The sequence below is a fragment of the Capsicum annuum genome, chromosome 7 (genome assembly GCF_002878395.1).
Source record: "Capsicum annuum cultivar UCD-10X-F1 chromosome 7, UCD10Xv1.1, whole genome shotgun sequence".
Classification (NCBI taxonomy): Eukaryota; Viridiplantae; Streptophyta; class Magnoliopsida; order Solanales; family Solanaceae; genus Capsicum; species Capsicum annuum.
In genome coordinates, this window is record NC_061117.1 from 173,361,778 (window position 1) to 173,385,356 (window position 23,579).

Consider the following 23,579-nt stretch of genomic DNA (forward strand, 5'->3'; position numbering starts at 1 on the left):
GATAATCTCAATGACACTAACATGTTCAAGAAGTATAATTATCTAAAATGTCGCCCATAAAAAAAGTTTTAGCAATGACTTTATACAATAATCCCTTTAAACTTATTTATTATTGAGGAAAATTTTAAAGTAAATGAATGTCGAAATACACTTTTATTAACAAATGTATGATACGCGTATAACACATGTACTCTAAATTATATAGAATGTCTAGAATATTGTTGAATTAATCAGATATAACCTCAAAAACACTTATTCGATAACTGGTTAAAGTTATGCAAGTATTAGTGATACATGAATTAGTTATAAGAGAATCCATATATTATTTATGCAACATAAAAGGTGAAATGAGTTACACATGAATAATTATGAGAATATTTAAACTATAAATTAAATATTATATTAATTTTATACATTAATAACTTATTTCTTATCCACCTATCAAACATTGTATAAGTTATACATAGTTGAAATAAATGAATAGCTCTACTCTTATTCAATAACCAAACAACCCCTAACATCTTAAAGATGTATATTCATCTAAAATACCCTCAATTTTAATAAAAACGTATACTCTTGAAAATAATAATAACTCTCTGCTAAAATCAAGTGCTTTTAGAATTAAGAAATAAGTATAATGACTAAATATTGTATAGAATGTCTAAACTCGAGTGGTTATTTATTCGGACAATCTCAACTTTTAAAAAAGTTAAATGATGTAAATTGAAACGGGAAATTTATTTTGGCTATGTGGTGAATGTTCCTCTTTAATTAACTATACTTTTTTATCTTCAAAATTTTACGTAATAAAATAATGTGCATTATTTTATATATATATTTATTATTAATTAATACTTGATACACGTGTAATACACGTAATCTAAACTAGTATAAGTATAAATAAAAAGTAATGAAGTTGGTCAAATATTAGAAATTGCTCAATAATAGATTTGGATTTTTTTAGAAAACAATGAAAAAGAAAAGTAAAAAGGCCGCCGTAGGAGACCGTAAAGAAGATAATTTCAAAAGCTGCAAGAACACGGCTTTTATTAATGCCATGACAAGTGTCCTGATGACAAAATTCATTCATTCTTTTCCAAAAATATTATACTCCTGCTCTGTCTTTATTCGTTCGTAAGTAGATATTTAATAATATTTTTAAACTTTAAAAAATTAAATTATTTTATTCATTATCTCCATTACACATTTAAAGCTAATTAAAAAATTTAGTTATTTGTGCTTATTTTAATTTTAAATACTATTTATTATTCAATATATTTTTTATAATATTAAATTTATTATATTAAAAGAATAATATAATTAGATTATTTTATTATTTATTATTTTTGAAAATATATGTCAAAGTTAATAACGGATAAGTTAAGATGAACGGAGTATTAAATTGTATTACTGTAGTAACTAGCATAATACAAAAGTCACTAATGTTAACATATATACAAATTCAATAACTCATTATTTTACTATTTTCAATCCAACTTTATCAAAATCAAGTCAACACTAACTTCAAAATCCAACTAAAAATTTCCCAAAATACGTTGTTTTAATTATCAATTTCCCACATAATCATTTCAGAAATTTTCATGTTTTCTTCATAAAACATGTTTGAATCCAGACCAACAAGCATATTAACCTTAGGGATTATCCTAATCGTTGTTTACCTATCCTCTTTCCCATTACAAGTTGTGTGCCAATGCAACAAAGGCTGCGATTTAGCTTTGGCATCATTCTACGTTTGGCGAGGGACAGATTCCACCGAAATCTCACGTATGTTTTCAATTTCATCTGTACAAGAAATCATGGACTACAGCAACAGGTCAAACATTCCTAATCAAAATAGTGTCATAGCTGGGAGAAGAATTAACATACCTTTTCGTTGTGATTGCTTAAACAACGAATTCTTAGGCCATGTTTTTCCATACCAGGTTAACACTAGTGATACGTACAGTCTCGTTGCATCTAATTATTCGGATTTAACGACAGTGGATATGTTAAGGAGGTTTAATAGATATCCTGATAATAATATTCCGAATGATGTGAATGTAAGTGTGGTAGTGAATTGTTCATGTGGGGATAGTGCTGTTTCTGAAGATTATGGGTTGTTTGTTACGTACCCTTTGAGGCAGGAGGATAACTTGACTTATGTGGCGTCGACGAGCAATGTGAGTGAAGGTGTAATACGAAGGTATAATCCAGGGTTGGATGCAAAATTCAGTGCTGGGAGAGGGATCATCTACATACCGGGAAGAGGTTAGTGTTGATGGTTCTCGTGTCTTGTGTTTTATGTCCTGTTACCAAGTTTTTATGCCTCTATATTAGAACCTTAAAGGGGTCGTTTGGTAATGCGGGGTAAGGTGAAATGTTATAGGATTAAGCTTAGGATGAAATTTATATCGCATTATCATACTTGGGATATTCTGCCTTATCTCAGCTTTGAATTATTGTATCTCATCTCTCAAGTGAGGTAAATTAGTCCCTAAATTGTAATTTTAGGACTATATAATCGTAGGATGATTTGGTTCGGGATCAAACGACCCCTAAGAGGTTGTTGGGGATAAAGTTAATTTGGGATTATAGTTTTGGAATCATAATTTCGTGATTAATTTATTTCATTTTTGGGTGAAATAAAATTATATTAAGTTTGAGGTATAATTTTTTTTTAGAATTAATTATATCTTTAACCAATCAAGTCAAATTTAATCACAAATTTAGCTAACGTATGATCATACATTTAGTTGAACTTGAAAAGAAAGAGTTTTGAAGTTCGTTGAAAACTAGATTTTAAAGTTTAAGCGTGTTTGGACATGCTTTATATTTGAAAAAAAAAAAAAAATTGAGTGCAAATGAAATTTCACCTAAAATTTAGTTTAGCTTGAAATTTTTTTGAAGAAGACTTCAAAAGCCTACCAAATTTCATGACCAAATAATATTTTAAATTCTTTTAAGAAAAATCCATGACTAAAGGAAACGTAATATTTACATATTCCACTTCATCCATGAACCCAAATACCCCTAATATTGTAGTCCCATTCCTCGATCTCTTAATTCATGTTTATGTTTCGTGACAAAACGCGGAAAATGCTCCTTGAAGGAAGGACGTAGGAACTAATTAAGGATTTTTGTTTTGTTTTGTTTAGGGTGACGTGGATTAAAATTTAATTTGTTTAGTATAAACTGAAGTTTGTAGTTGCGATGGATAGAATAGGAAGGGTCAATTTGAACTATTTAAAATAGGTTGGTTTTATTTTCTGGGACTTTTTATCTAAAAAATATTACTGTCGTTAGTGAACTAGTTGGAAAGATCCTCTAATTGTCCAATAGTCCAAGAATACCACCCATTTGGGGAAGATTGACCAGTAGTTGGAGATGCTTATAATGAGCCCAAGAATCAATCTCAAGCAATACACTCACTTACTCTAATCAGTTTCAAATGAGGCATCAGAACATAAATGTATGTTATGAGATAGCCTCTTCAATGCCTAGGGTGTCATCATTTCATATCAAGAAATAGTTCAGTTCTTGTGGCCTATATAAATGGAGAGTCTGAAGAGAATAGGGAATTATCACAATCACTATCATGAGAGAAAGAACCCTAATAGTGCCATATCTTCAACCCCTTTTAAACAAATTTAACTTTTAGGGGTAATAATGATTATTTTTGCAAAAAAAAGTTTAACGCCATTTGTGGAAATACATAATTGTGGTGTTATTTGAACTATTCTTCTAACTCATGCTAAACCCTTGATCTTCCTAACTCAACGTCCCTATATGTCTACGAGCTCTCTGTGACTAATCTATGAACATTTCAGGGCCGGAACACACTCAAGAATGAGGGTCCGGCCAAACGACTAAGACATGGACAATGAAGAGAACGGGAACGAGAGCGGGAGTCCAACGTTGTCTTGCTTTGGAATCTTATTGGAAGCCTCAGCGACCCCCAAAATAAAGAAATATAAGAAAGTACACATGGCCATGTATCGAAAGAGAGCGCAATCTCTACAGTACAAAACCTAAATCAATCAGGAGATTGCCGAAAATATTGAACGCCTCTTAAAGGCAAAGTAAAGGGATCAAGTCGAGGATTGACACCTAGAGGTAACATAGGTAGCAATTGGAGTCGGGCGCGTAACATAAACTCATGTTGTTTTCGATTGAACAACTTTAGGCACATCAAAGCTCACCTTGAACCTGAAGATACCCATGAAGATGAGTCGATTCCTCGCGGCTCGGGGCCTCCGCCTCGCCCGAGATGTGCAAGCAATGATTTCATGATTGATACCAATCAACCTCGAGTGTATTACCAACTTTAGACATGTGACACCACTTTAAGTACTTCTAGAATAACATTCTTCTTAGGTAGTTGGCGAGTATAACTCTTTGCCTTTTAAGTATTCCCTTGTATTGGCATAAAAAGACTTATCATTTCTCACTAGTAATACACTAATTCAAGATCAAGTTTCTAGAAAGCATCGATCTTCTTATTTTTTTTTTGCTCTAATTCTTATGCTTTAATATTCAGATTTCTTATTTTTTCTCAGTTAAATATTCTATCCATTTACACATTTTCTCGGCCTAGTCAAAAAAGAAAAAGACGATTGATTAAACCTAATTCACTTTATCTTTGACTGTTATTTTCACAAATTTAACTTGACATTAGCAATTTTTTTGACAAACATCTATAACTAAGTTATATTCCTTCCTCGTACTATTTAAAAGTAAAATTCATAATTCTACTTCTTTCATTTCAATTTATTTAAAAAGAATTCAAATCATATAAATCAAAATATATAACTTTCGATGTGAATTGGAGCAAAAATCTCCTTTATTTCGAATGTATCTTAGCTCGGTTAAAATTAGAATGAACTATAAAATTATTAAAGATTATGATTTTATATCTAAAAATGTATGATCTTCAGTACCAAAATAAAAGAAAAAAAAAGAAGACACAATCAAATTACTTTAATTTTGAAAATATACTCAAATGAAATATCAGAAAATATAATACTAACACTACTGGTAGAATGACTTTGGTCAAACTGGAATCATTAATGGCTTCGAATCAATTTCTGTTTATCTAACGGTTTGCCTAGTGCCTAATGCCGCCATAGAAGACCGTCTCAAGGAAACCAGAAGAAAGTTTCAAAAGCTGTAAGAACACGGTTTTCATTAATTCCCACTTACAGATTATTTTTCCCAAATTTTATAATCAAAAATAATAAAATAATGTAGTACTGTTATACAGTCCGTGATGTTTACAACATATATACCAATTCAATCTTTCATTATTTTAGTACTTTCCAATTTAACTTTATCAAAACCAAGTCAACGCTTCTCCTAAACCCAGCTAAAACATTCTTGTATCAATTTCCAACATACCCAACTCACAAATTTTCATGTTTTCTTCATAAAACATGTCTGAATCCAAACCAACAACTGTACTAACCATAGGAATAATCCTATTCCTTTTTTACTTATCCAATTTCCCATTACCAGTTAACTCCCAGTGCAACAAAGGCTGCGATTTAGCTTTAGCATCATTCTACGTTTGGCGAGGTTTAAACCTCACTTTTATCTCACAGATGTTCTCAACTACTATCCCCGAAATTGTTTCGTACAGCAATAAAGACAATATTCCTAATCAGGACAGTGTTATTGCAGGGACAAGAATTAACATACCTTTTCGTTGTGATTGTTTGGACGAGGTGAAGGTGTTAGGTCATAAATTTCCATATAAGGTTAAATTAGGTGATACATATGGTCTGATCGCGTCGAATTACTCTGATTTGACTAATGCTGAGTGGTTGATGAAGTTTAATAGGTATCCAGAGACTGGTATACCGAATGCTGTGAGTTTGGATGTGGTAGTGAATTGTTCATGTGGGGATAGGGCTGTTTCGGAATATTATGGGTTGTTTATTACGTATCCTGTGAGGGCTGAGGATAACTTGACATCTGTGGCGTTAGCGGCTAATGTGAGTGAAGATGTGATAAGAAGGTATAATCCGGGGGTGGATTCGAAGTTGGATATTGGGAATGGGATCATCTATATACCCGGAAGAGGTTTGTGTTGATAGTTTTTAGTGATTTATATACTTGATGGTCTTTTTGTGTTTGTTTTGCTTTCGAGTTATGGATCAAAACACGTCTAAAGTATCTGGTTTTCGAGTTTCATACATGATGTATCGTGTGTGAGTTTTCTGCTTGAATGATGGTGATATTTTAGGTAGGCAAAGTGAACAAATGATCATTGAAGTGTCTTTTGATAAATAATTGGTGATAGTTTAGGTAGGAAAAGTGAAAAACTAATAGTTGAAGTATGTTTTGATAAATAATTGGTGATACTTAAGGGATGAATTTGAATTGGATACTGGGAGAGGGATCATCTATATACCTGGACGAGGTTGGTGTTGATAGGCTTTAGTGACTATTTATATATTTGATGGTCTCTATATGTTTGTCTTATTGCCTGTTGCAAAGTTTTATGTCTCTGCTTTAGAACTTTAGGGACTCACATGCAGCTTACTGTAGACAATGACCTTAGATAGGAAAATATGAAACGAGGATTAGGGTGGAAGGTTAGTAGGTAGTCGAGCATTGTTTAGTTCCTTTGTCAGTATTCTTCTTCTTCTTCTTCTTCTTATTCTCTTACTATCTTTTTCTTTGATATTAGTAGTACCTGTTTTCTTTTGTGCTTTAGTTATCATGTTATTTGTTGTCGCTAATTGTTCTTTTCTTAATTGTTTTCAACATGGCTTCTTCGCTAATGTATTTGCTTTACATACTTGATTTTTGATGTGCTTATTCGAGCTGGGGTCTATCAGGAACCTCTGTATCTTCACTTCTCATCACCTTCTCTAGACCCCACTTGTGGGATTATACCGGATATGTTGTTGTTGCTGTTGTTTAGAATTTTAAGGATAAAGTCCTAGTAGTACTTCTTTTTTGCTCATGTTTTAGTTTCTTGGTGAAGGGAGAGAGGGGGGAGGGGGGGATGCTCTTCTGAGGAAGTAGGAACTAATTTAGGTAGCAAAATGTTTTGTTTAAGGGTTACATTGGATTGAAGTTTGTTATTTGTTTACTATAAACTGGAGTTTGTAGTTTGAATGGATAGAATAATTGAGGATTGCACCCTCAAGGATGGGTTTTGATGTGTTTAATGCGCAAATGAAACTGGAAGCAGGGATATAGCACTAGGCGTGGAGCATTAAAGCAAAATTTGTAAATGATATCCTTTTTGTTCCTTTCATTTTGGCGTGACGTCAGTGTTGTAGTGGACCAATTGAACTTCAGCCTTGCCATCTATCTTGCTTTTAAGTTGTTCCCATATCCATGGACTAAGGAAGTTCAAAGTGCATGATCAACTCTAGAAGTGCTGAACTGCTCATATAGGAAAAATGTGACAGTTTCTCGAGCATAATGATCTTCTGTAAAATTCCTATGATTTACAAAAAGCTTTTGATTAGCAAAATTCTAGCTATACCAGCTGAGTTTATTGGTAGGTTCTGTAATGGCAACAGCAAGGCAGTATTCGCATATAGATAAAGCAGAGTGACTGTTTTCTGTTGTTTGGCTTCTTTGAGCTCTTCAATCTGCATTCTGTGATCATTCTTCATGCTGCAGAAATTTATCCAACGTGGATTGCATATATGGAAGATTAAGGGTTTCACTTAACCTCGAAGAGAATTGGTATAATTATCGTATCGAAAAAACTGATCCTCGACTTTGTTAGTCATAGTAAAATATCTACAGGCATGCCCTTTTGAAACACAAGAAAGCCCTTTCTAACATTTTTCGATAGTTATCTGGTTGTCTAAAGATTAAACAGTAAGTTCCAAGCAAGAAGAAACACTTAAAGAGCAGGGTTATGCTTTTCAGGATCTTTGCTGTCCATAATGGCTCACAACAGATTCAGAATGAAAGATAAAAATCCTCTTATAGGTTTAAAGAAAAAGAAATTAGGGGTTACGGGATTCTATTTGTTCTTGGTTCTTATATTGGTACTTGGGCAGAAGCAGGAGTACAGTGCACACATGTTGCTTTTTAGTCTTTCCTAGAGCAAATAAATGATATATGTTGAAGTATTGAGTTATTTGCTGTTATTGTTCTTTTTTAGTTTAGTAATTTTATTTCTAAAATTCAGTTATTTAAGTTGATGTAGAATAGGATTTATTAGTATCCTAATTGAAGTTTGAATAAGATTTTATTAGTTTCCTAGTTAGAAATAGAATAGGAGTATTTTTGTCTATTTATATTCTCAGATTTGGATGAATAAACAAGAAGAATATTTTTTATCCTCAAACGTTTTCTTTTTCTCTGTGTTCAGTAGAACAACAATTGGTATCAAGAGCCAATTTCTTGAGGGATCTGTAAGAGAGAAGACTCCCAAAAATAACCTTGCGTAAAAAGTCAATATTTTTATGGCTTCCAATAATTTTCAATTCCTTCACCCCCAATTTTTTCTGGTGAGAATTATCCGATTTGAGTTATCAAAATGAGAACATACTTGCGAGCATATGATCTGTGGCAAGTGGTAAAGGTTGGAGGAAAGGTAAATCCTTTGCCAGATAATCCAACAATGGCGCAAATCAAGAATCACAGAGAAGAGGTTGCAAAATACTTTAAAGCTCTCTCTTGCATACAATCAGCACTTTCGGAAGTAATTTTCGCTAGAGTTATGGCGAGTGAGACTGCAAAGGAGGCTTGGGACAAGTTGAAAGAAGAATTTCATGGAAGTGACAAGATTGAGCAAATAAAAGTGATAAATTTGAGAAGAGAGTTTGAAATTCTCAGAATGAATGATTCAGAAACTATTGAAGAATTCTCCAATAAGTTGATGAAGGTTGTAAACCAAATCAGACTTATGGGAGAAGAGCTTACAGATTCAAGAATCGTGGAAAAGGTTCTTGTGAGTTTGCCGGAAAGATTTAAAGCAAAGATCTCCTCACTCGAAGATTCGAAGGATCTCACAAAACTGTCACCTTTAGAACTTGTACATGCTCTTCAAGCTTAAGAGCAAAGAAGATCCTTGAGGCTAGAAGAAACTACTGAAACTGCTCTTCAAGCCAAGTTCAAAGGGAAGATGCAGATGCTAGAGGAAGGCAAAATCCCAGAAACTTCTACTAATTCTAGTAGAAATAATCAATGCGATTCTCGCAATGGAGTCAAGAAGAAAGAAAACTTCCCTCCATGCAAGTATTGCAGAAAAACCAATCATAAAGAGGATGATTGTTGGTTTAAGGGGAAGAAACCATCTCTCCAGTGTAGATATTGCAATAAGCTTGGTCATATTGAAAGGTTTTGCAGAGTGAAGAAGGAGAACAACCAACAAACTCAAAAAGCCAATGTTTCGGAAGTTGAAGAACAAGAGGAGTTCGTGTTTACGGCGATGGCAGCAACAAGATTGAATGATAAAAACACATGGTTTCTGGATAGTGGTTGCACTCAACACATGACCAGCAAACAAGAATATTTTACGAAGTTAGAATCTGCCAAAGGTATTGTCAAGTTGGTCGATAAAACCACGTTGGAGATTGTTGGTAAAGGAACTGTGGCAATTGAAGCTCCTAAAGGTACTAAATTTATTCAAGATGTTTTATTGGTACCTGATCTTGACCAAAATCTTTTGAGTGTTGGTCAAATGCTAGAAAAAGATTATATGTTACTGTTCAAAGATAAAAAATGCGTTGTTTTCGAATCTAGCGATCAAGAAGTGATTACAGTTGAAATGATAAAAAGAAGTTTTCCTTTGAATTGGAACTCAGATTTTGAGCAAGTTTGTCGAAGTAGTCAATGTGAGCAGGTTATTTTGACCACCAAGCACAACTAAGGGTGGCAGCGGACCGGAGTTAATCCGGTTCCGGTTCGTTTCCGGTTAGGTCCAGTCCGGTAACGCAACGGTATCGGTTTGTACCGGTACCAAACGACCCGGAATACGGTACCGGTGCGGAGGGGCATTTTTTTCGAGTAGTTCCGGTTCCGGTGCCGGTTGGCCGGATCCGGTTCCGGTGCCGGTTGGCCGGATCCGGTTCCGGCGCCGATTGGACGGATCCGGTCCGGCGCCGACCGGTGCATGTTAATTTTTTTTTAAATTTTTTTTTGGTTTTGGTCGTTGTTGACCGTTGTAAAATAGCTGTTGGAGGGGGCAACGGCTATTTTGTGCCTCCCCCTCCCAATTAGTCCACTACACCATTAATTTTCTACGATAAATATCCTTTTAAATCAATTTTTTTTTCTCACAAATTTCTCAATTTCTCATACTCTCTAAATCTTAAATCTTAATATTCTCATACTCAATATTTATAATTTTTGTATTAATTGGAGTTGTGGATTTTTTTAAAGATACTACAAGCTTCAATTATCATATTTCAATTACGACATTTGGTATACGTCTGCTTTTACGCAGACGTTCGGTATATTTGTTCCAACTTTAATCTCTATATGTTTTATTTTTAATATCTATATTTGTTTACTTACAGTCTTACGTTTATTTTTGATTTATAATATTTATATTGCTTGTTTTAACATTTTAATTATATTTAAATTTAATTATGGATGCAAATAAAAGTAGTGGTAAGAGACCAATCTTTGGTAAGGTTTTTCGTGGAAATAAAAAAATAATGCTACTACTAGTTCATTATCGCCTAGATTTAATGAAAATTCTTTATCACAACCTAATGGTTTTGATGTTGGTGCCGGTATAGAATTAGACCATGAGACACTAAGTAGGCGTTATAATAATTTTGAGAAAGACTTACCGGAAGAAGATGACATAGAAGTACAAGAGTTAGGTGAAACTCCTACCCCTACTAGTCCGGTTACGTAAATACCAAAAGACGATGATGTACTTCCCCCTTTACCGGAATTTAGTAGGGCCAAAGGTACTGAATGTCCTAAACGGTCTTTAGTTTGGCAATTTATGAGTCAAGATAAGGAAAAAAATACTGCTACTTGCAATAAATGTAAGAGAGTTATGAAACATTTGACTGGGGGAAAAATGGTGGGACAGGGTTGCTTACTACGCATTTGAGGAAATGTAATACCGAATTTATTCATCTAGAAAATGAGGCTAAGGCAAAAAAAGGTGGTACATCATTGACGGAAGAATCTGTGGGAGGTAATATGGTTCAAACGCGTTTGGATAGGTTTAACCCAGCTAGCTCAAGTTCTACATTGACATATAATGAAGATGTAGATATAGAAGAACTAGCGAAAATGGTTGCTGTTATGGGATTGTCATTCAGTTTTCCTTCGCATCCCGGTTTTATTCATTATATTCAACGAGTATATAATCCTTCTTTCAAAGGTTTTTCATGAAATACAATTAAAAATGATATTTTTAAATTTCAAGGTGAACATTGTCATTTTCTTCATTGCTTATTTAGTAAATTTGATGGTAGAGTATCTATTACTTCTGATATGGGTCGTAGTATTATCGGTAATGATTATTTTACTGTCACGGTTCATTGGATTGATTACCATTGGAGAGGTTGGCGGGAATGGGGGTGTGGGAGTGTAGGGGGGACGTGGATAATATGTGGGACAGGGCGGCAACGTGCATCAGGGAGAATGCAAGGGAGGTGTTGGGTGTTTCTAGGGGCCGGGCCGGACATCATCGGGGGGATTGGTGGTGGAATGAAGAGGTGGGGAAGAAAGTGGAGACCAAGAAAGAGGCGTATGCTAAGTTGGTGGAAAGCAAGGACGAAGAAGAGAAGCGGGTAAACAGGAAAGAGTACAAGCTAGCGAGGAAGGAGGCGAAGTCAGCGGTCACGGCAGCTAAGACGGCCGCTTTTGAGAGCTTGTATGCAGGGTTACAGGGGAAAGGAGGGGAGAAAAAGTTGTTCCGACTCGCTAAGGCTAGGGAGAGGAAGGGTCGTGACCTCGATCAGGTGAGGTGCATTAAGGGGGAGGATGGTAGAGTGTTGGTGGAGGACGGTCACATAAAGAAGAGATGGCAGTCGTACTTTCATAGGCTCTTGAATGACGAGGGGGACAGAGCTATTGTGTTAGGGGAACTGGAGCACTCAGGGGAGTGTCGGGATTTTAGCTATTGTAGACGTTTTAAGGTAGACGAGGTTAGACAGGCAGTCCGCAGGATGCGAAGGGGTAGGGCGACGGGGCCGGATGAGATACCGGTGGAGTTTTGGAAGTTCGTTGGAGAGGCTGGTGTAAGGTGGTTGACTGCATTGTTCAATGAAATTTTCAGGACGGCAAAGATGCCCGAGGCGTGGAGGTGGAGTACCATGATCCCCCTCTATAAGAATAAGGGGGACATTCAGTGTTGCAATAACTATAGGGGGATTAAGTTACTGAGTCACTCTATGAAGATATGGGAGAGAGTGGTCGAGGTGAGGCTGAGACGGATAGTGTCTATTTCGGAAAACCAGTTCGGATTTATGCCCGGCCGCTCGACGACGGAGGCAATCCACCTAGTACGGAGGTTGGTGGAGCAGTATAGGGAGAGGAAGAAGGATCTGCACATGGTGTTCATCGACCTGGAAAAGGCGTACGACAAAGTCCCCAGGAAAGTGCTTTGGAGATGCTTGGAGGTGAGTGGAGTACCGCAGGCATATATCAGAGTAATTAAGGATATGTATGAGGGAGCGAAAACCCAGGTGAGGACGGCGGGAGGAGACTCAGAGCATTTCACTGTCCTGACAGGATTGCATCAGGGATCTACTCTTAGTCCCTTTTTGTTTGCGTTAGTAATGGATGTGTTGACGCGGCGTATTCAAGGGGAGGTGCCGTGGTGTATGCTTTTTGCAGACGATGTAGTCCTGATAGATGAGACTCGAGGGGGTGTGAATGACAAATTAGAGTTGTGGAGGCAAACTCTGGAGTCTAAAGGGTTCAGGGTGAGCAGAACCAAGACAGAGTATGTGGAATGTAAGTTTAATGACGTGAGGCGGGAGAATGAGGTAGGAGTGACGCTAGAAGCACAGGAGGTAGGGAAGAGGGATAAGTTCAAGTATCTCGGGTCCGTGATCCAGAGTAACGGTGAGATTGACGAGGATGTCTCGCACCGTATTGGGGCGGGATGGATGAAGTGGAAACTCGCATCGGGGGTGCTGTGTGATAAGAAGGTGCCGCCCAAGCTTAAAGGCAAATTCTATAGGGTGGTAGTCCGTCCGGCCTTGCTGTATGGAGCGGAGTGTTGGCCAGTTAAGAACTCCCACATCCAAAAAATGAAGGTGGCAGAAATGCGGATGTTGCGCTGGATGTGTGGACTGACCCGAGGGGATAGAGTTCGTAATGAGACTATCCGGGAGAAGGTTGGTGTGACTTCAGTGGAGTGTAAGATGCGGGAAGCACGATTGAGATGGTTCGGACACGTGAAGAGGAGGGGCATGGATGCCCCGGTCCTTAGGTGTGAGAGGCTAGCGTTGGATGGTTTTAGACGGGGAAGGGGTAGACCGAAGAAGTACTGGGGTGAGGTGATTAGGCGGGACATGGAACAGTTACAGCTCACCGAGGACATGACCCTAGATAGGAAGGTCTGGAAGATGCGAATTACGGCAGAGGATTAGGGCCAGTTCGGGTCGCTAGTGTAGGGAATTAATTGGTGGGGGTGTATTCCTGTTATGATTCCGGATTCAGTGTTTCGTGTTCCGTGTTCCATGTTTATTACGAATCTGTGTGCTTTCCTCTGCTTTATATTCCTGCATTCCTGCTTTACTCTGTTTTATATTCCTTATGGGTGCCGTATCTATGTTATGTCATCTGCTTCTGTGCTGTACTATGTGTTTGTGTGATATCTCGTGACTTGAGCCGGGGGTCTTTCGGAAACAGCCTTTCTACTTCATCAGAGGTAGAGGTATGGACTGCGTACATCTTACCCCCCCCAGACCCCACTAAGTGGGAATACACTGGGTTTGTTGTTGTTGTTGAAATGTGTTGACGAAACTAAAATCGGTAAATATATATCTTTTACAATAGCGGAATGCTTAAAATATTTTAGACTTATTGATAAAATTATGACATGTACATTAGATAATGCTTCTAATAATTTAAAGCCATTGATTTTTTAAATACTAGACTATGTTCCATGGATAATGATTATTTTCATGTTAGATGTACTACACATATTTTAAATTTGATAGTACATGATGGCGTTGAGTTATTTGGAGATGGTTGTTATAAGGTTCGCATTGCATGTAGTTTTATTTTTAAAAATAAAAAAAAGGCTATAATAAATGATTTTAAATATCAATGTAAAAAATGTGACCTTCCATATAGAAAAGTTCCAAGAGAAATTCCTACTAGATGGAATTCTTTGTATCAAATGCTTGAAGTTGCTAGTGTGTATCGTGAACCTATACAATTAGTTTATAATTCGCTTAATACGACTAATGATTTAAAGCTAGGTTCTGATGATTGGATTGAAGTAGAAGAACTTTGTAAATTTTTGAAAACTTTTTATCAAGCTACGAACACAGTATCTGCACAATATATTCCAACTATTTCTTCCGTTTTAGTAAATATTACTGCTATTTCTAAAGTACTTGCTAATTATAAAAAAATTTGTCCTTACAAAGAGGCAATTGACGCTATGGTTGACAAATTTAAAAAATATTTTTTTTCGATTCCACAAATTTATTTGACAGCTACTTTATTCAACCCATTTTACAAAGAAGATGGTGTAATTATGATGGTTCAAAAAATTTACACCAATTTAGAAATTGAACCTCATGAAAGGCCATCGGTTGAAACGTGTTGTGCTAGCATAGTACCTAAAGCCAGGAGTTTATATAACATGTATCAAGTTATGGAACATAATATTGCGCCAATCGAACCTCCTACTTTTAGACATAGATATGATGATTTAGATGATGAGATGGGTGAAGAACTTGGTCTGCAATGTTGTAGTAGTAATGATTTTGATTCATATATTTCTCAGGATCGGGAATGTATTAGAGATGCAAATGGACAACAACAACTTTTAGGATGGTGGAAGACCCATACTAGACAATTTCCAAAACTATCAAGGGTGGTTCGAGATTTGCTAGCAAGGCAAGCTTCTTCAGTCGCATCGGAGCAAGTTTTTAGTGCAGGAAGATTTATGATTGGAGATCATCGATATTCGTTGGCGAAGGATAGTTTGGAAATTTCGGTATTATTTAGAGATTGGATTAATGCCGACAGAAAAAATTTTGGGCTCCCAAAATTACCGCCCCAGATTGAAGACGAAATAAATGAAATATTTGAGGAGAATAATGATGATGGAATGGAAGCAATGGAAGAACAAGGAAAAAGACCAATTCCGGAAAATATAGAAATAGATAACTTACGTATAGAATATTATGGACATTATAGATATTAAGATTCTAGAGTACAGATCTAATTCAAACAGAAACCTTCCTAGAAGGTGGCTGCGTAGATTAGATTCTCTTTTAATATTTATAATAAATGTACAACATAATGTATTAAATTTGAATAAATATAAATTTTTCTAAGGTTATGTAATAAAAAGTTAATGTTATGAGTTAAACTTATAACTATTTTAAAAATTATATATCAAGTTGACGTTAACTATTTTAGCATAACTTTATAATTATATTAAAAAATAATTTAAATTATTAAAATAATTATATACTTTTAATTTTTTTAAAGTTAAAAAGTAAATGTTATAACTGTACATACATTCTTTTATTATAAAAGTCATAACTTTAATAAAAATTTAAACAAACAGTGAGATGCAAACAGTAAAATGCCGGAACTCCAGTTTCCGTACCGGTCCGACACGGTACCGCACCGGTGACAATCTGACCGGGGTGGAAGGACCATATTTTCCGGTTGTACCGGTTCCGGTATAATACACCGGACATTCTTTCCGGTACCGGATCAGGTTCCGGTAAAACCGTTCCGGTTGTTCCGTTTCGGTCCATTGCCGGGCTTAAGCACAACGATGACAAATAGTATATCTGGGAATCAAGAGCAGGTGGTTCATTCACTGTTACGAGGGATGTAAATGTTGAGCAATTGGGCAGAGGAACAAATATAACTCTCTTCCTCAAGGAAGATCAGCTGGAGTATTTGGAAGAACTGAAAGTTTTTATAGAAGAGAAAAATCGTAAGATGAATTATTTGGAGCAGCAGATGGCTCATGCTGAACAAGAAATTAAATAGTTAAAATATAGATGTATGATGTTGGAGTCCTCAAATACTGTTTGTACACGTGCTGATGAAATAATGATTGACCATACTGATGATGGACACCTGAAGCATGAGATGATTTTCCTAACTGAAGGATATGATGGTGTATCATGGTTATCAGCATTGGACTCGTATTTACCTTCATTCGATGTTTTAAATTTACTTAAACCAATGAATTCAGTCCGTGCATATGCCTCGGTTGCAAAGCTGAGTGGAGAATTTTATGTATTTGGTGGTGGAATTGGAAGCTTGTGGTATGACACAGTTGAATCGTACAACTCTGCTAATGATGAATGGACTATGAGCCCTTGTTTGAAAGAGAAACAGGGTAGCTTAGCTGGTGCAACTTTGAAGGACAAAATATTTGCAATTGTTGGTGGAAATGGGATTGAATGCTTTTCAGAGGTTATTCATCAGATTTTTGCTGAGAAACCAGCTGTCTGCCAAGCATATTTAAATTTTGTTCCTGGAAAGATGCCAGGAAAAGAATTCTGGACTAAATATTCAAGGGTTAAATACCTCCACAGTACAAATAAGTTTGTTGCAACTTTTGCCAAGGCTTCTGAAGATGAGGAGCTTGCAGTTTTCTTGAAGCAAGATGCTATGTTAGCATCTGAAGCTCGAAAAAAGAAGAACAACACTCTCAAGGTGATTAGGAAGAACCTTGTGAAGAAATGTATTGAGATGCCCAATGAAATTGCTGAGACCAAGGAGGGATTGAAGCTCGCTGATATATTTACCAAAACTCTTCCCAAAGAAACTCTTTGTGAACAACTTGGAGTTACCAACAAACATCTCAAGTAGGAGTGTTGAAATATTGTGTTATTTGCTGTTATTTTTCTTTTTTATTTTAATAATTTTATTTCTGAAATTCAGTTATTTAAGTTGATATAGAATAAAATTTATTAGTATCTTAGTTAGAAGTAGAATAGGAGTATTTTTGTCTATTTATATTCTCAGATTTGGATGAATAAACAAGAAAAATATTTTTTATCCTCAAACGTTTTCTTCTTCTCTGTGTTCTGTAGAACAACAATATACAACAAATCCCAAGATATTGTTGTGTTCTAAAGAGCACTAGTTTATGGAATTAAAACTGCATGACTCCAATTTGTGTCTTGTACAAATGCATTTTTGTTAAGGCTCTGATATGCTCATGTATCTTTCCATTTCTCATTATGTTAGTGTCAGCGGACAGGCTCCCTCTTTCATCTATTTTTTGAATAGAACAGTTTGCAGTAACTCTGTACCGTTATTTGTGTTGGGAAGAAGTCATAGCTTGATGGTTAAGGAATGTCCTCAAAGAGCTTGCTTCCAACAACTTTGACAAAGTTGTTGGAGTCTTCACTTTCGGTGCCGCATTCGTGTCGACAAGACATGCGTGTGGAATACGTACCGGATTTTTTCATTGATTTTGGGTACTTTGACCAAAATCAGTGGAGAAATTTGGGATAGATACACTGATTTCTTGTAATCAAAACAAAAGCTAAGGTGAAATTGAAGAAAATGGAGTAGTTTGCATATAGAAATTTCTACGTCAGTCCCTTTCCTTATATCATCTTCTGGAATTCCCCTCTTGATCAATATATTTTCCTCAAAATAGCTTGTAATTTTCTACGAAATCTCTTATAATTTAGATATATAACTCTATTTTTAGGTATTTGAATTATTTTTAGCTGAATCCCGGCATACGTATTTAAAATTTATATCATGAAGGATCCATCCTCTAGATCTGCACTTGTATCGGACACCTGCACCTGAGTCCGAGCAACTTAGGACTTTGATACTCTCTACACCGTAATTTATTTGGTTTACCCTCTTTAATCCATTCCAATTCCTTGACTTGTTTCATACGATGCTAAAGTTTCTCGGTACCAGAAGTCCAAAGTAACACAGACCAATAACTTCAAATTATTTTTAGCTTCGATATGACATCTTTTGACAAATACTCTGTCTTCATACATTTTACTTAATATATTTCAAAACTGACCAGCTTCGACATATGATGTTTTTGATGCTTTCTTTTTCAACATCTACATAATCTAAGTTGGCCAACTAAAATTGGAGAGCGGTGACGCCTTTAGCATGCATACTCTGGCTGTTTCAGTGCTTGTGCCTACTACAGTTTTTTTCTCTTTCATGTGTTTCTTAATGTATAAGCAATGTCGTCTGAACCATCATTCTTTCATTATGCAGATAAAAGTGGGAACTTTCCGCCACTGCCATCAACAAGGTAGCTCATTGATATTTGATGTTAATATCTGATCATCTTGTTCTCTATTGATCTTCCACTCGCTAGCACATTGCTGACATTTATCATTTGTATTGTTTCTTCCCTCTAATTTGCAGCACAGGTGATTTGGATCTTTCTTCGTCTGCACTGTTGGCTTATTTGTTATCCATTTTCAGACCATTCATGATGATAAAGGAAGTCCTTTATACTACCTACTCTTACTTATCGTTGTATACTTCCAAATAATTAGGTTTATCTGGTGGCGCTATAGCTGGGATATCTATAGGGGCGATAGTAGTAGTCTTGCTGTTGGCTGGGTTGGTTTATGTACGATCTTATAGGAAGAAAGCACAAAAGGTCTCGCTGCTCGCATCCGAAGACCACCTCCATCAGTCTGGTCATGGTAGGTGTTGATCCCTACTCTTTGGTTCTTATAACATTCATTTATTTGACTTACCAGATTTCTTAAGGTGCTTATACTAGGATCACTTTCAGGTTGACAATGCTATTTAAAGTTTCTGATTTCTCTATTGGAATTGGATATTTCCTCTACTTATGCTTCCAAATTTTAGCAAGTATCAGAGTTATAGAAAACAAAGTTTGTTGGTCAACTTAGATGTGAACCTTTTGTCTTGATTAGGCCCAGCAGGCAGCACGACAGTTAAAGCTGTAGGTTCCGATGGCTTGGCTGATGGCAATAATCCAGGGCTTTCAGACATAACTGTGGAAAAATCTGTTGAGTTCACTTATGAAGAGCTGGCTACTGCTACTAATGACTTCAGCATTGCTAACAAAATTGGAGAAGGTGGTTTTGGTGCGGTTTACTATGCTGAGCTCAGAGGCGAGGTTTGCGCTATTCTTAATTCTTACTTCTTGGTATAACCTGTTATATTATGAAAGAATTGATTTTTTTAAAACTTCTGGTCTGATGAAATAAGTGGATAAACAGTAGTCCAGAGAAAGGAGGAATAAGTAATAACAGAGAGCAGGGCAGGCAAGTGCAGAAGAACATTTGACAAATAAATGAATAACTTAGTCATCTGGTGATGTTCCAGTGATGCATTGACAGATTATATCCTGCATACTTTTCACATATGTTAATCCTAACAAAAACTGAGTCATGATTTCACTTCTCCAGTGGGTAGGATGTCCCGTGATTTTTTTTTAGTCCTATTTATTTGTAAAGTTTTAGCCATAACAAACGTAAAGAATTATTCAAGTGTGTTTATACCCAGTACTTTTTGTGCTGTAACCTATTTCAGAAAGCGGCTATCAAGAAAATGGACATGGAGGCTACGAGGGAGTTTCTAGCTGAATTGAAGGTCTTGACAAATGTTCATCACCTGAACCTGGTAAAACTAACTTCCCTGCCACTAGTGGCATGTGTCTTTTGATTCTCTTTTCATTTTCTCATTTGAGAATACATACATTCATACATACAAACACACACACACATACACACATACACACACACACATATATACGAACTAATTCACAATGAATGACGTAAGCCAATTCATTGCATTAGCTTCGTAGTCTTGCTGCTTGAGACTTCTATCCTATTATAGAGCATAAATCAAGTGATTGCCTTAGCATGTACTTCAATGTTTGTTATGATCCCTTAAACCTATACTTAGTGTACCAAAGTTGTTACAATCTGCCCTGCATTTATAACTGAATAAATTGCTTGACATGCACCTAGAGTGCTCTGAAGAGAATTAAGGCCTAGAAGGGAAGGGGTGATGCAAACTGCACTAGAGCTAAAAGAACAAGGGATGCTTGGGAAAAGTAAAATCTTAAGATACAAACATTTAGTTACAATGTTATATGTGACGAGTGAGATCTTCTTTGGTGTGGGTAATAACACACTTCAGGAAGGATATGTGACCACTGTTAGATGGTTAAAATCCACTTTCCTGATTTGATGTCCTGAAGTAAGTGCAAAAGTTGCTGCAACTAAGAGATTCCTGGGGATTGATTACACTTGTTATTGGGGCTTGTAGTTTATGTGGGGTTCTTCAACTTCTTAATTGGGAGAGCCGTTGAAACTCAAATCATGGTGTAATTTTTCTTTTCCTATACGCTTGACTTATGGTTTCATTGATATCGAGTGCAGGTGCGCTTGATAGGCTATTGTGTTGAAGGTTCCCTCTTCCTTGTATATGAATATGTTGAGAATGGCCACATAGGTCAACATCTACGTGGTACAGGTATCTTTGATGTGAATTACATCACATGTCATAATTAACCACTCTCAGTAATAGTTAGTTCCTTAAAGAACTTTTACTCAATCTGGTCAATTTATCTTCAGGCAGGGACCCATTGCCATGGTCTAAGAGGGTTCAAATTGCTCTAGATTCAGCTAGAGGTCTTGAGTACATACATGAACATACCGTACCAGTTTACATCCATCGTGATATTAAAACGGCAAATATTCTGATAGACAAAAGCTTCCATGCAAAGGTTTGTCAAGGCACCTTTTTTGTGTTTGTCTATTGGGGGAGGCTATTTTGTAATTGTGTAAATCATCTGATTTAGGTTGCAGATTTTGGTTTAACGAAACTGACTGAAGTTGGAAGCTCATCTTTGCAAACACGACTTGTGGGTACATTTGGATACATGCCTCCAGAGTAGGTGTTTTCCTTTTTTGAATTGAAACCATAAAGTAGTGACAGAATTATTCCTTACCTTATTTTTTTCTTTGAAGAAGAGCATCCATTATCATTATTCTGAAAGTTGTTCCATAATTATGTAGTCGTATCCTTCTTTTTACGTGACTGGTGATCAGTACACTGTCAGTTGGGAAAAGGGTAGTTCTAATTAAAAACAAAGGTTTTTTCAACGTCTTGCTCAAGCTTAAATTGTTGCTTTCTAGTAAGCATTTCTTTGAGTGCCTCAGTACACAGTCAGATGGGAAAAGGATAGTTCTAATCATAAACAATGGTTTTTTCAATGTCTTTCTCAAAGCTTAAATTGTTGCTTTCTAATTGATCCGACATTTGCACAATGCTTTTCGACAGGTATGCTCAGTATGGTGATGTCTCTCCTAAAGTTGATGTCTATGCTTTTGGTGTTGTCCTATATGAACTAATTTCGGCCAAGCAAGCGATTGTCAAGCCAGATGGTTCTGTAACTGAATCAAAGGGTCTTGTCGCTTTGGTAAATTCCTTTTACTTTTTTCTTTTTTTAGTGGTGCGGTTGCTTGGATCTTTTATAAGCTTAAGCAGAACCATTTTTCTTTGAAAGGGTTATACATTTGCTCCTCATTCCCTTTTTAGTCTCCTTCAATTTGACAGGCAATTTTAAACTCTTACTGTAATTTGTAATTGTTTAACGCTTTAATGCTAGTTTTCAGTAATATATTGATACCTATTCTGCGTTCTGATGATCACAGTTTGAAGAAGTACTTAATCAGCCAGATCCTGATGAAGAACTTCCCAAACTAGTTGACCCAAGACTTGGAGACGACTATCCCCTTGATTCAGTCCGGAAGGTATTAGATTTTTAAATGAAACTAGCATTGGTAGCTACAGTAGTTGTTTCTTTTTGCTTCTTACAGAAGTCCATGTCTTCATCAATCACAGATGGCACAGCTCGCCAAAGCTTGCACCCATGAGAATCCTCTAATAAGGCCAAGTATGAGATCAGTAGTGGTTGCGCTAATGACACTCTCTTCGTCGACAGAAGATTGGGATGTTGGATCTTTCTATGGAAATCAAGGTATGATAAATCTTATGTCTGGAAGGTAGCAAACCAATATATTGCTTCCACGTGCAATCAATATTTCATTCAGATCCTTGCTTGTGAGCGAGACCAAGACCATTCTGTTTAAGCATTGGATCAATGTACTACTAGTGCATTTTTTACTTGTATAGTACTTGCTTGAATATAGTGTAAGAAAACATAGATGTATTTGATTTGTAACATTTAGTGTAACTTTGTGAGTTAGAAATGGAACATTTCCTCGCGGGGAAATACAGGTTTTCTTTGTTGTCTGCTGCTAAGGATTTTTGCTTTATGCATTCTGGACTACAATCCTTTTTCATATTTTTTTCTGGGCTTCTGGCTAGATTATTTGTACATATAACAAATCAAAATTTTAATATAATTACATCAGCTGAGTCAAAATTAATGGGTTACACGAGCTCGGAGCTCCGCCCTTTTTTGTTTACTATTTGTCCCGTGACAGATGAATGAAAAAAGACAGCAGCCATACTTTTTTCCATATGTTCGTTTTTTATGGTTTTATAATTTCGTATTTGATGGGTTATGCAAATTATAGGTGTTTTTTTAGTATTAACATCATTAAGAGAGAAAATTTGAGAGATACTTAAAACGGAAAAGGACAAAAAATATCTTTGAACTATTTTAAATGGAGTAAAAATATCTTTCTTAAGCTTTTTGGCTTAAAAATACACTTCTGTTAAATTTTTAGGTCAAAAATGCCTCTTTATCCAATAGAATGACACCAAGCATGCCACACTGATAAAAAAGTTACTTGGACAGTCCACATCAGCGTAAACGTGGAAAATCCTTCATTTGATCCATCAACCCACTTAATAACCATCATTAGCCCAAAGAGAGAAGAAGCTGGGAAAGTTCAATACTGGGATGACATAACCTTGATGTCTAAACCATTCCAAATCTTTTTATCAAAATTAGGCACAATACATCGCCAGACTCCTCAACTTGGCGTCATCTTTCACTTTGACACCTCAAGTGGACGTTGTTCTCTTTTGACACCTCAAGTAGCGTACGGGTGTGTCATTTTGACACCTTTTGCAGAGTTGACATGGTGTGTGTATTGTACCTACATGAAGGCGCATGAAAGCTTTTTTTGGCTAATGTGGCGTCCAAGTTGGCCCACAAACAATATATTAACTCATCTCCATTAATTTATACCTTCTTCCTCATTTCTATCCATCATTTTTGTCTATCTTAAGCTTATTTAATGGTGAAAATATTGGGAAAGATTTAAAAATCAAATACACATTTAGGGGTTCGTCCTGCCAAAAAATAGTATATTAACTCACCCCCGTTAATTTATACTTCTTTCTCATTTTTATCCACCATTTTTGTCAATCTTAAATTTATTTAATGATAAAAATTGAGAAATTTAAAAATTATATACGCATTTAGGGGTTCGTGAATATTAGATAATAAGCACCATTCTTTTTAA

The 23,579-nt window shown here is 36.0% G+C and overlaps 1 protein-coding gene across 2 annotated transcripts; it reads left to right on the forward strand.

Annotated features, from left to right (window-relative positions):
* The first annotated feature begins 1,479 nt into the window (after positions 1 to 1,479).
* On the forward strand, positions 1,480 to 22,391 carry LOC107878173 (lysM domain receptor-like kinase 3). 2 transcript variants are annotated; one of them, XM_016725089.2, is made up of 12 exons: positions 1,480 to 2,268; positions 18,364 to 18,400; positions 18,517 to 18,521; positions 18,651 to 18,803; positions 19,041 to 19,246; positions 19,663 to 19,752; positions 20,517 to 20,610; positions 20,712 to 20,863; positions 20,939 to 21,030; positions 21,421 to 21,559; positions 21,795 to 21,893; positions 21,985 to 22,391. In XM_016725089.2, the coding sequence occupies exons 1-12, from the start codon at positions 1,620 to 1,622 to the stop codon at positions 22,147 to 22,149; spliced, it is 1,881 nt and encodes a 626-aa protein (XP_016580575.1). In that variant the 5' UTR covers positions 1,480 to 1,619; the 3' UTR covers positions 22,150 to 22,391. The 2 variants fall into 2 exon arrangements, with proteins under 2 accessions (XP_016580575.1, XP_016580574.1); XM_016725088.2 differs by lacking the exon at positions 1,480 to 2,268 and adding an exon at positions 5,190 to 6,078.
* Positions 22,392 to 23,579: the final 1,188 nt, after the last annotated feature.

Excerpts from the sequence above, each read along its gene's own strand:
- LOC107878173 (XM_016725089.2), top strand. The coding sequence starts at position 1,620 with ATGTTTGAATCCAGACCAACAAGCATATTAACCTTAGGGATTATCCTA. Across the intron at positions 21,560-21,794 it reads CAAAGGGTCTTGTCGCTTTG|TTTGAAGAAGTACTTAATCA; the intron begins GTAAATTCCTTT and ends TGATGATCACAG. Across the intron at positions 21,894-21,984 it reads CCCTTGATTCAGTCCGGAAG|ATGGCACAGCTCGCCAAAGC; the intron begins GTATTAGATTTT and ends CATCAATCACAG.